The sequence below is a fragment of the Vigna unguiculata genome, chromosome 4 (assembly GCF_004118075.2).
Source record: "Vigna unguiculata cultivar IT97K-499-35 chromosome 4, ASM411807v1, whole genome shotgun sequence".
NCBI lineage: Eukaryota > Viridiplantae > Streptophyta > Magnoliopsida > Fabales > Fabaceae > Vigna > Vigna unguiculata.
The window spans coordinates 40,264,719-40,277,140 of NC_040282.1; the positions used below are offsets into that span (position 1 = coordinate 40,264,719).

The 12,422-nt window shown below is 29.6% G+C and overlaps 2 protein-coding genes across 2 annotated transcripts; one reads left to right on the forward strand and one right to left on the reverse strand.

Moving 5' to 3' along the window:
- The first annotated feature begins 1,176 nt into the window (after nucleotides 1–1,176).
- Nucleotides 1,177–4,232, forward strand: LOC114180330. The gene is made up of 4 exons (XM_028066625.1): nucleotides 1,177–1,530; nucleotides 1,655–1,753; nucleotides 3,552–3,888; nucleotides 4,011–4,232. Exons 1-4 carry the CDS (start codon nucleotides 1,382–1,384, stop codon nucleotides 4,083–4,085), a joined length of 660 nt encoding a protein of 219 aa, XP_027922426.1. The 5' UTR covers nucleotides 1,177–1,381; the 3' UTR covers nucleotides 4,086–4,232.
- Nucleotides 4,233–10,251: 6,019 nt separating this feature from the next.
- Nucleotides 10,252–12,193, reverse strand: LOC114181683 (cytochrome P450 82A4-like). Its single transcript, XM_028068205.1, has 2 exons — nucleotides 11,166–12,193; nucleotides 10,252–11,015 (listed from the first exon to the last, which is right to left on the reverse strand). The coding sequence occupies exons 1-2, from the start codon at nucleotides 12,096–12,098 to the stop codon at nucleotides 10,386–10,388; spliced, it is 1,563 nt and encodes a 520-aa protein (XP_027924006.1). The 5' UTR covers nucleotides 12,099–12,193; the 3' UTR covers nucleotides 10,252–10,385.
- Nucleotides 12,194–12,422: the final 229 nt, after the last annotated feature.

The window sequence follows — 12,422 nt, forward strand, 5'->3', positions numbered from 1 at the left end:
CATATTTAACCCAAAGAAAATCATTTGAAATTCTATACATAAAAAAATTAATTTTAGTTTTCCCAGGAACCCATTACATTTTTTTGTTTATTTTTTTCTCTTATAAATATTTGTAGAGAAATTTTATTAGAAAGAATAGTAAAATAATATTAATAATACTTACTCTAAATCTTAAAAATTACCGTCTCAGAGTTTCACAAAGAAAAGATACAAGGTTTATATTATATCAATATAAAATAAAATTTAGACTTCCACAAAATTTACGTAAATATAAATATTTAAAAAATATAAGTCGAATTAAAATTTTTTATTCTCCTCCAAATGCTGCTCCTCCATCAATATTTATATCTCCTTGTGTAAAATCATTTAAGGTCACACCACATCAACGATAGGTAAGTTATTAAAACAATTTTTTATCACGATGTAAGGGTAAGTTATACATAAAAAAGATACATTTTAATTAACATGTCATAACAATTTACTTTCACTAAAAAATTCACACAATACATAAACCAGAGATGAGATTATTTATCAAAGTATATTCAACATATCAACTAGTCTAGAGACTAACATTTGATCAAATACTTCAAATACTCAGAACTTATATATACAGGTGAATCTAAGAGAAATTATCAGGTAAGTTCAATTTAACTCAAGTCACATATCTATACATTTAACGATGTGAGAGAACTCCTCTTAAATCTTTTACCACATGATTAATATCTTAGTCATATGACTTAGGCCATCAATGAAGTAAGTATCTAACATAGATGTCAATATCTAACACTCAAATCAAACAACAATTTAAATTTAATCTCAAATATTTGATAAGAAAATTAATATAAGTTCCATCATTCTCACACTACAAAAAATTATGTATATAACGATGGTTTTAATACGACGGTTAATTAAAACTGTCGCTTTTCGCAGTATAATACGTCAATTTGATAACAGCCGTAATGTAAATGTATAATATGGCGTTTCTAACCACCATCTTTTACATTGTCATATTATTATTTAAAATTGTGTCATTTTGAAATGTCACTTTATATAAAACATTATTTTTATGAAATTATTTTCTATCTCACTTTTGTCTCGATACCTCCTTTTTTTTGGTAAAATTTTGTTCCCTCTCTTTTTTATTTCATTTTCCCACTCAACAAATATTTTCTTTTTTTTTTTGGTAAAATTTTGTTCCCTCGCTGATACCCAACAGATCACTTCACTCTCAGTCTCTGCGTTCATCACTAAGCTCTCGTCTCTCTGCGTCAAACCAAGCTCTCGTCCTTCTCTGCGTCTCATTCGCGTCTCTCCTTTCTCCTTTCTCCTTCAGGTCGCCCTAAATCACTCACCTCTCCGTTCACTCACCTCTCCATTTCGCATGTTTCTCCTTTCTCCTTTCTCCTTTCTCCTTCATTTCACCTCTTCGTTTCAGCTCTTTCTCTTTTCTCCTTCCTTCTCGACTAGTCCACGATTGCCTCCGTTCTTATTTGCTCATTGGGTTCTTCAACCTCGTTCTGAAGGAGAAAGGTTCGATTGCTCGCATTTGCGCCTCAGTCCACTCCTTTTTTGTTTATGGTATGATATTCATCAAATTAGTGTTGCCTTTTTGAATTTAGTCTTGCCAATTTTTTATTTGAGTGGCCAATTGTAGGATTAGGGTTCGCGTGGTGGACAACGACAGTTTGACATCGAAGGGCGAGGAACTCGCACCAGTTGTCTCCACCACACTGAAGCTCGAATTTCAGTTTCGGTTCTGCCTCTGAATTTCACTTCTAGTATTTTTTTTTCTTTTTTTTTTTTGGTTGGGTGCTGGTTTTCTGCTTGATTTGTGGTATTGCAGCTAACGTTTTCTGCTTGGTTTTTTGGAATAACATAATCTGCTATTGCAGCTATACTGATACTTGTTTGTTTGATTTTGTCTTCAATCAATGTTGACACATGGCTTACCAAATGTTCCATTGCTAAATTAAATCATTGCATGAAAGGGTTTATCTGCAATGTTAATTGGTGGCATTCTGTAATTATCATCAATCAGTTTGGACTTGTGTGGCTTCTATTACTATATTATTCCTTTTATCTTTAAAGCCATTCTTTAATATATTCTCCACGAGTTGTGAACACTAAATCACATTAGCTTCTTCACAAACCGATCAAAGAATCAACATGCAAATGAATTTTGATTAAAGGATCATGTATATTTGATTCTGCTGCATGAAGATAAAAAAGATATTATGGAAATGATGGTATATTTCCCTTTTGGTAACATTCTATTATATTAGAAGTAAATAAGCACTGTATATCTCCACCTTAGTGGACTTTGTTTAAGCTGTCATTATAAACAATGAAGGTTCTTGAGAAATTAAAGTCCATTATTCTCTATCTAAAAAGTAATCATATCTTAAATTTAAATTTGGCGAATCAAACCACAGCAAAGAGAGTAAGAGGATTTTCTCTGTGATGCATCTTCATCGTGTCTCTTTATCAGTCTATAAATATGGATGCAGTAATTGTGATTAAGGTATAAGGGTGTGTGTGCTTGACTGAGAAATAAAATAACAAGTTTCTTAGATCTGTGCATGGAGCTTTGAATACAGAATGAGTTTTGGTGACCCCAAAGGCTTCCATTACTGCATGTTGCTGCGGTTTAAAATCCTGCAACAAGTGGTAATGGAGGCTTCCATTAAAGGCATATGTTCATGTTTTATTATCATCTTAAACATCCTCAATAATAAAGTTATGATGTTTTGTTGCGATTATACTGTAGTTCCTGTACAACTTCATTTTGCAGATAAACATAAGCTCCACAATGCAGTTTCTAGCTCTTAAAGTTACTGGTGATATTGATATTAGTTATAGCTTGTTTGGTGCTGGTTATTTTGTTTTTTCCTTTCTGTGATTTTGGAGTATAAAAACATATGTGATCTTAAGCACACTATCCATGTTTTGTGTCTGCCTTGGTGTGGTTCTGCCATCAATTTGGTTGCTTGGTGCTTGTGATTAGTTGTGATTTCTGCATTTTGTCATGTTCTGAAACATGGTGATTTTTTGTGATCATAATCTGTATTTTTGACTGAAATGTATTAACGAATACATTTTTTTTTTTTGTGGTTCTGCATACTAGTTATTCATATTGGTACATTATTGGTGTTGATTTTTGTATGGATCTGCAACAATTTTTTCTTTCTAATCGGATATTACATGGCATGAACTCCAATTTGATATATACTTTTTGTATTCATTATCTTCTTGAACACATCACTAGATTTCACATTCATCAACTAGGTTAGTAACATAAGTAACATACTATACAAAAAAGAAGAAGATAATTGGTGTATCACCAGATTTCGCATTTCATGTTCTCTGTTGCTGCAATATGATTAAAATTTGTGATCTTCGACTCATCCTCCATCCCATTCTGAGTTAATGTTGTGATGGATAGAATAAATTGGAAACTGAAAAATTGATGAATTGATGTTGAAAATCGACTCATGTTCTCTGTTGTGCTGCAGTATGATTAAAGTTGAATTATTATTCCTATTTTTATGCAGGAAAAAAATTGATGAATTGATGTTGAAAAATCCGGAAACTGCATCTGAAATATCTCCAAATGATCCTATTGGTGTCATATTTGGAAAAGAGCATCCAGGTCGGGTTAGAGAACTTTTGTATGGCGCGTGTCCTACTCTTGCTTTTCAACAATCAACTACAAGAATAAGAGGAATCAACTTTGCTTCACCTAATGCAGCTTCACCACATGATGAAGACAAGTTTGTGAAGATTGAAAATGAACTTGCAACTGTCAAGAACCAAGTGCAAACACTGCTTGCCTATATTGCTTCTAAAGAAAATGTTCCAGAACATGTAGCTACAATGGTTGCTGGTTTGGTATGTCCATCTATTAATGAGTTATAATTTACATTAGTAAATTACTTAAACTTATTGTGTGGGTCTCATAATTTATTTCAATTTCAATTACTCATATATACTGTATTATTTCTTCATTGCAGGCACCAGATATTGAAAGTGGTGTGCCATCTCCGCATGAAATACTAGGATCAAGTGGTGGAAGCAAAACATCTTAGACTTAGGACTTTTAATGTTGTCTTTTTTTCTTAGATGCTTGAATATTTTGGTACTCTTAATGTTGTCTTTTTTTTCCAAATGCTTGAATTGGTACTTTGGTGTAGTTATGCTATATTGACAATGAATCAATTTAGTTTATTAATTTCTATTTGATAGTACTATAATTTTTTATAGTTTTTAAAGTAATCATGAAAAAATAATTTTTCAAATTATGAAAGTATAATAAATATTAAAAATGAATAAATAATTAAATATTAAAATTACGTCACTTGATACATTTGATAATGATGTAATTAATAACATAATTCATTCTAATTAATTGAACTCGTGACATTTTAAAATGTCATAATATAATGATAATAGTGTCAGTTTAAAGCGTTGTTTTTCACATTATATTTGTCATCCAGTAAAAATATTACGTCAGTTTTAACTGACGCTTTTTTCCTCTTTAAACTGTCACTTTATACGTTGTATAAAATGACGATTGTTGCGGCACTTCATATATAACCGCCGTATTATACTTTGTGACGACAAGAATTACGACCTTTTAGGAAACCGTCACTCAAGTAAATAACGACAGTCAAAAATGACGTAAATTACAAAAATAAACGTCGGTATTTACATATTTTTTTGTAGTGTCATATGAATTTCAAATCATCACACACATTCTAAACATACATCTTGTCTCAATCAAAAGCTCATCACACATTCCACATATACATCTTTTCTTGATCAAAATTCATCATACATTATCATTCATGTATATTTCATATTAATTTAAATGCTAATAAATAAAAATAAATCTTCATTGCACTAATATAATATTCAAATAACTCATAACATTCAAATATTATGGGTTTATATATATGTAACATTGGTCTTTCACATATAAGGCATTTGAAACCACTTTTATCCCATGAGCCTTTATTCTTATATAGTGTTTAACTTTGTCTATTCTATCCAATGTGAGACTTTTGAATCACACTTGGACTATTCTCAACAATCTCCCTCAAGGGTGAGTCCGTTTTTTTTCTTCATATGATATATTTCCCCTCAGGTGTATGGTGACCCTTTTTTTTATGGTTATGCGGTCAATCACTTTGGCGACCCCTTTTGTTATGGTTATGCAATCAGTCACTCCGAACCATCTCGGCTCTGATACCAGATTGTTGGGTTTATATATTTTTCACATATAAGGATTATAGTCATTGAGAGATTGTGATTCTATATATATATATATATATATATATATATATATATATATATATATATATATATATATATATATATATGACACTGGTCTTACACATATAAGGCATTTGACACCACTTTTATCCCAAAACCTTAAGACAATGTTATGTGGCTTTATTCCTATATAGTGTTTAATTAACTTTGTCTATTCTATCCAATGTAGGACTTTTGAATCACACTTGGACTATCCCAACAAAATATAACAAAACAATGAAATATATACCAATTTTACCATTTTAAAATATTTAAAACTCGTTTCTTTGGATTTCATAAAATACTCTTTCCCTTTGCCAACATTTGGCTAGCTTAAGTAATTAAGCACATGTTGAAATTTCATCTGCCAAAATTTTGTTTGCTCAACCAAAGCCCTCAACACAATAAGTGAATTTTGGCTCGAGAAATTTTTGCTTGCGTAAAGGATGACCACTAGGAGATTTTATAAATGTAGTTTTTGTTGAGCAAGAATATGGCTTGCCCAACCAAACATTGGAAGAGACTAGCTTAACACAACTTGACTCGCCTAGCAGTCAATCTTCTTTGATGACAAAATCATAAGAAAAAAGAGGAAAAAAAAAAGAATTTACTTTGTTTGGAATTTTGATTAGATGAAAATGTTCCTAATTAGGTAATTTTTGCACTAGTGTAAGCTCTCCACTATAAGAAAACTCCTCAATAATAACCAATCCTAGTGACCAATAATTGTTAGCAACTATAATGATAAATTTAGAAACCAATTTACAAAAGTAAAAATTATTGGTTACTAAAATAGTCACTCTTATGAATAAAATATTATAATTGGTCTTTAAAATTAGTTACTAACTATGATGCACGGATACTTCAATTTGGGTCACGTATCCATTTATGACACGTATCGTGTCCGATACTTTAGGATACTTTAACGATAATTATCAATGAAATATCTAATTTATAAAGTCGTAGTACATTACAATAAAAGTTTTGAATAATGACCAATTTTAGTGAAAAAAAAAATTAGTCACTATATAGTGACCAATTTGACAACTAAAATAGTTTCAAAAAATTATAATTGGTTTATAAATTGGTAATTAAAATAGTTTCAATAATGAATGGATTTTTAAATTGGTCACTAACATTAACTACTAGGTATTGGCTACCAAAATAATTAGTCTCTAATTAGAAAATCTGGATTCACACATTAACAATCATATATTTATTATTTATTATGTTTGTAAGAATTATTGTAAAATTTTCAATATTTATATATGACGTATCTATCACGTATCGTATCCAATTATTTTGAAAATAAACGTATTGACGTATCAGATACGTGTCGTATCCTATCCGATACACTATCGTATTTGTACATCATAGGTTACTAAGGTTTTGACTATCAAAGAAAATTGGTCACTAAAGTTTAATTATCAAGGTTTTGGCTACCAAATTAATTAATTTCTAAATTAGTCTATGATTAATTAGTGACCAATTTGGTAACCAATTATAATTTTTTATTCATAATAGTGACTATTTTAGAAATAAAAAAATTAATTTTTTAAATTGATATCCAAATTGGTCACTTAACGAGTAAATATTTTTTATTTTTAAAATTGATTTGTAATTGATGATTTTCTTGTAATGTACTTAATTATGAGGATATGTGACCAAATTCTAAAGAAAATGAAATATGAAAGAGAAAAATAGAGAAAAGGAAAGAAAGAAAACTAGAAAGGAAAAAAGAAAGTTGGCAAAAACAACATTGATATTATAATAATAATAATAATTATTATTATCATTATTATAATAGAAATACATGTGTTATGTACATATATGTTCACTTTTCTTTTATAATAATAGAAAATAATAAAATTATTATTATTATTATTATAAAATTAAATATAAATAATTTTTATTTATTTTGTAGGTAGTTTTATAAAAAAATGTTAAGTTTAATAAACATCCACATCGAAAAAATAGTTAAATTTTTTAAAAAATAGTTAGTTAAAGATAAAATTAACAAAATAATTATTTTAATTTTAAAAAATTATTATTTAAAATGTAAAATTGAAAAAAAATATGAACAAAAAAAAGTTCTTTCATATATAAATTTAAATTATACAACCCAATTACCATTATTAAAATAAAATAAACTATAATTTTTGACTATATAATTACAAATAAAAAATGTAAGATATTACTATTATTTGTAAGTTCTATTAAATCTGTTGACATGAATACTAGAAAATAAAAAAGATATAAACAATCAAATTTTCTATAATTAAAAAAAACAATTAGTAATCGAATTTTGATATAAACTTTATCTTTTTCCAATTTTCACATACTAATTATAAGATTTTTATGAAGAAACTATGAATATTAAAATATCTTCTTTTGATTTCGTTGACCTAAATGCTACGAAGAATGAAGAACAAATAGGTTCAAACAAATTAAGTCTTCAATAATTCTAAAAATGAAAAAATTAATTACTTAAGTCACCAAATTTTGCTACAAACAAAGTTGATTTATTTTTTATTAATTAATTATTTTTAAAAATTTACTTTTCTAATTATAAAAACATTAAAGGTTAATTTTAAAATTAAATACTTTAAAATCAAAAGGATGAAAAAATCCATTGAGAAGTCTACATTTTTTTTTCCTAAATAGCATACTCAACCCATTTTTTTACTCTCAAATAATTGTACAAGTAACAGTTTATTATAGAAGTTTAAAAAAAAAATTTAACATAATTCAGTTAAATTCATCTAATATTAATTTGGAAACATATCTTCTATTCTAATTTTAAAAAGTTAAATATGTTTTAATCCTTGACTTTTATGCAAAATTGGATTTTGTTCATATCTCAAACTTTAAATTATTTTAATTCCCAAACTTTATTAATGAATGTAGTTCCCATGACTAAAGAACGTTAAAAATTTAAAAATTCCTTGATATAGCGCAAATGAGTCATTTGTGAGATTAGTAAATTCTTTATATCGATTGGTGATGACAACTACATCCATTCAGTTTTAAAGTTTAGAGACAAAACACTATCAAAGTTTTGAGATATGGACAAAATACAATTTTACTGTGCAAAAGTTTTAAAATGTTGGATGTGTCAATAAAAAGAAGTATAAGTAACTTCTATTTTTCTATTACTATAAAAGTTAAAGAAATAATTATACCACAAGTCAAAAATAATAAATAGAATTATTAAAAATGAGTAAAAATATCGAAATATGAGACATAAAACTATTTGATTGATTTTAATTAATAATACATCTCATAAAGGTTATGAAAAGAGGGAAATTATCTTGGAGATAAAAGTAGACTTCATGAATTAAACAAACCAAACAATTAGATTAGAGAGAAAAAAGTGTGTAGGGGAAGAAATTTTTTTATAAAACTAATTATATAAATATATTACCTATATCGATATCCATACTTATTCAATGTAGAAATTCTTTGCAAAATGGGGACGAGTTTATTTATCATCACTAGTCTTCCTCCAACACAACTTACTCAAAAGTTATAATTTTTTAAATAAAATTAGTGCAAAATTACATAATTAGTAGTAAAAAAAACCTAGAAAATCAATGCAAACATAAATATATAAAAGTTCACATTCATCAAGCCATACCAAACAAAATATTCATTTTTATCTCCACTAACTCTCTCGGTCTAATTCTCTAATATTAACCTTAATATCCCAAATCCCAAAGTTGTTGATAAAAATTATTTTAACTCTCTCCACTAACAAAATACTAGCAACTAACATATGTCAATAAAAAGAAAAAAACCTCCTAAACAGTGAGAAAAATCTACGTGCCTTTACCAAACCTAGTTTTACTACAAAACTTGTTCTGCCTTAACAAAAACATGTATCAATATTCTATATAAGTTTGTGATCGATAATATTTGGATCTTTCATAATTGGTCATTGTGTTAAGTAATTGCTTTCTTTATGTTTCTCCGATCATCGCAACCTTTTTATTTAAGCTTTTATATCCAAATCCTTTTTTATAGAGTTCTTTAACCTTCTGCTTGGATAAGAGATTTTAATAATTTCAAGAAATGGAAATACATAGTATTTGAATTACTTACAATTAAATTATTTTCATTTCTTAAATAGTTTATTTTGATGAAATAATTAAAATATATTAGATTTCAATTTTCTTGTTTGGATAAAGCAACTGAATTTCTATTTTAAGGCAAATACAACTGTCCTTAACCCCAAGTTGAGTTAGCTCAACCTTGGATACCGAACGACTCGTTTAGACGATTGATTGACTCCAAAATATTTGATTGGGCCGACTAGGCTTGAACTTTAGTTGGGGTTGACTCATCTCGACCTTTAACTATGGTCAATTAATTTAAACTTTCACTCCTAGTTGATTGGGCTCGACCTTCAGCAAGAGCCCAATTAGGTCAAACTTTGACACAAGCCAACTCAACATGACCTTCGCCTAGGCCAACTTGGGTCGACCTTTCCTTGTACCGACTATGCTCGACTTTCGGCTTGATTGACTTGTCTCGACATTCGGCTCGACTAACTCGGCTGAACCTTCGATTTGTATGATATAAGTTGTGATTTTATAATATTTGAAACTCTCATAATTATTTATTGTGTTAAGTAATTGCTTTGTTGATGTTTCTCCAATAATAAAACTTTATGATTAAAACTTTTATTTCCATTTCCTTTTTTTTTTTTACATAGTTCTCTCAGAGAATATGTTTTTAATATACAATTTCTTTTATTGTTTCCTTTTAAATTATAACTAGTTCTCTACTCATTATTATTTTTTGTCCATTTGTTCTTTTATATGTAAAAATTGATTTTTATATTTTTATTTTAATCTAATTTTTTTATAGCACAATTTATGAGAGAAAGAATTGAAATTACATAAATAAACCACAAATATTACAAAGACTTTGAACACAAATCCAAAAATAGTATGAATACAACCTTTTTAAACAACTTATTAGAGAAACTATAAAGATAGCAAGTACTTTGAACAAACTAAAAGGAAATATACTTTGAACAAAAATCCAATGTGATCATGTAGCTAGAACAAGGATTAATGGCTTTCACAACAACTAAAAGATAGACGTGGTTTAATAAGAATCTTAAGTGGAGTAGCCTTGGTGTTGGTTAATCCAAAGGATTCTGCCATATCAATAGGATAAGATGATGAACTTAGAATTTCAAAAGAATGCAAAAAAGTAGCAAGAGTAAAATGCACCATTTGAAGGCCAAAGGATACTCCTGGACATATTCTTCTACCACTTCCAAATGGTAATAGCTCAAAATGTTGACCTTTGATGTCAATATCTTTGTGAGTTGTTAGAAACCTTTCTGGTTTGAACTCCAATGGATCTTTCCAAACATTGTGGTCTGTGTGAATCTTCCAAAGATTTGTGATTAGACGAGTTCCCTTTTTAATGTTATAACCACTTAAAGTACAATTTTCTGTAAACTCACGAGATCCTGAAAGAGGACTAGGAGGATACAATCTCAAAGTTTCTTTGACTATGGCTTGGAGATATGTTAACTTACTTATATCTGACTCACTAACCAATTTCTCTTTTCCAATTTGAATGTCTAGTTCAATTTTAACTTTTTTCAATACAGAAGGATTTTTCAAAATCAAAGATATTATCCATGTAAGAACAATATTACTCGTGTCCGCTCCTCCTGCGATCACTGACTGCAAATCAAATAAGTCACCCTAAAGTAAGTTATTTAGGAAAATATAAAATCTGATTGGAGAACTATGTTATATTTGTATGTATGCATAATTTTGTTGAAGTTTTTCATTTTGAAAGGACTGTAATGTGTAAATTAAACATATACATACCAGCACAGTGGATTTGATCATGGTATCTGCATCAAACCCATCAACAGTTCTTCCATCAAACAAGGAAATCATCACGTCCATGAAATCTTGAACTTCATCCAAACCCTTCTTTTGTCTATGTTCCTCTAACCACTCACCTAAAACAATATCCAAATCTTTGGCAGTTTCTTTCATTGCTCTCTCATGGCCTCCAAAATCAAACCATCTCAACCAAGGAATAGCATCTCCCACTGCGAACACACCCAACAGACGCATGAATTCATCCACAGCTTTCACGCATCGCTGTGCCTTCTCATCGTCCATGTTTTCACCGCCAAAAAATCTCTTCCCAACGACCATTCGAAGGACCATGTTGAAAGCCAAGTGGGAAAACCATTGGTTCAGCTCCACCAAGGCATACCCAGACTCACCCTTTTGGCTACACCAAACATTATACAACTCTTTGATCGAGTTCTGAACTTCTGAGACACGAACATGCTCCAGTTGTTCCACTCGACGAGAGGAAAGGATCTCAAAAGTTGTAATCTTTCGTAGCTCGCGCCAATAGGGACCGTAGGGTGAAAAGGCAAAGATGGCTTGGTTGTAGCCCATGAGTTCCATGGCGACAAGCTTGGGGCGAGAGGAAACCACCGTGTCGTTTGTGGTGAAACATTCCTTTGCTATTTCCCAGTTGTTGATTACCAAAGCCTTTTTGGAACCGAGTTTGATGGTGAAGATGGGTCCATATTTTTCAGCCAAAGCACCCAACATTCTATGGGGTGTCTTTGAAGCACTCAACAACGGAAGGTGACCCAGTACTGGCCATGCTCCTGCGGCTGTGGGAGCCTCTTTGCATGGAAACAATTTGAAGTTATTGTACAGAAATAAACAGAAGAGGGTTAGAGACAGAAGTCCAATGGTAGTGGAATTCATGTAACTTAGAACAAAATCCATTTTGAGATTTTGTTAAGGTTGTGTGTCGTTGAGTGGGAATGTTTGCTTAAATAGATCATTGATTGCTACAGAGAGAAGTGAAAGGATCAGGTTGATGGCTTAATCAATGGATGTGATGAACTCAGGTAAAAAAGTGATATTTTTATAAAGAAAGAAAATGAGTTCGATTTTTTCAAAACGTGTTTGAAGAAACACTTTTCAAAGATAAGGTTTGAAAAAATAAAGTGACTACAAACATAATAAAGTACTCGACAAACACATTTTCTTTTAAAAAAATATGCAAATTTATTTTTAGTAAGAAAAATTATGAACGTAGATATTTTT

Coding starts and splice junctions, on each gene's coding strand:
- LOC114180330 (XM_028066625.1), top strand. CDS start 1,382: ATGTTTCTCCTTTCTCCTTTCTCCTTTCTCCTTCATTTCACCTCTTCG. Junction 1,531..1,654: donor CCTCGTTCTGAAGGAGAAAG/GTTCGATTGCTC, acceptor GGCCAATTGTAG/GATTAGGGTTCGCGTGGTGG. Junction 3,889..4,010: donor CTACAATGGTTGCTGGTTTG/GTATGTCCATCT, acceptor TCTTCATTGCAG/GCACCAGATATTGAAAGTGG.
- LOC114181683 (XM_028068205.1), bottom strand. CDS start 12,098: ATGGATTTTGTTCTAAGTTACATGAATTCCACTACCATTGGACTTCTG. Junction 11,016..11,165: donor TGATCAAATCCACTGTGCTG/GTATGTATATGT, acceptor TTTGATTTGCAG/TCAGTGATCGCAGGAGGAGC.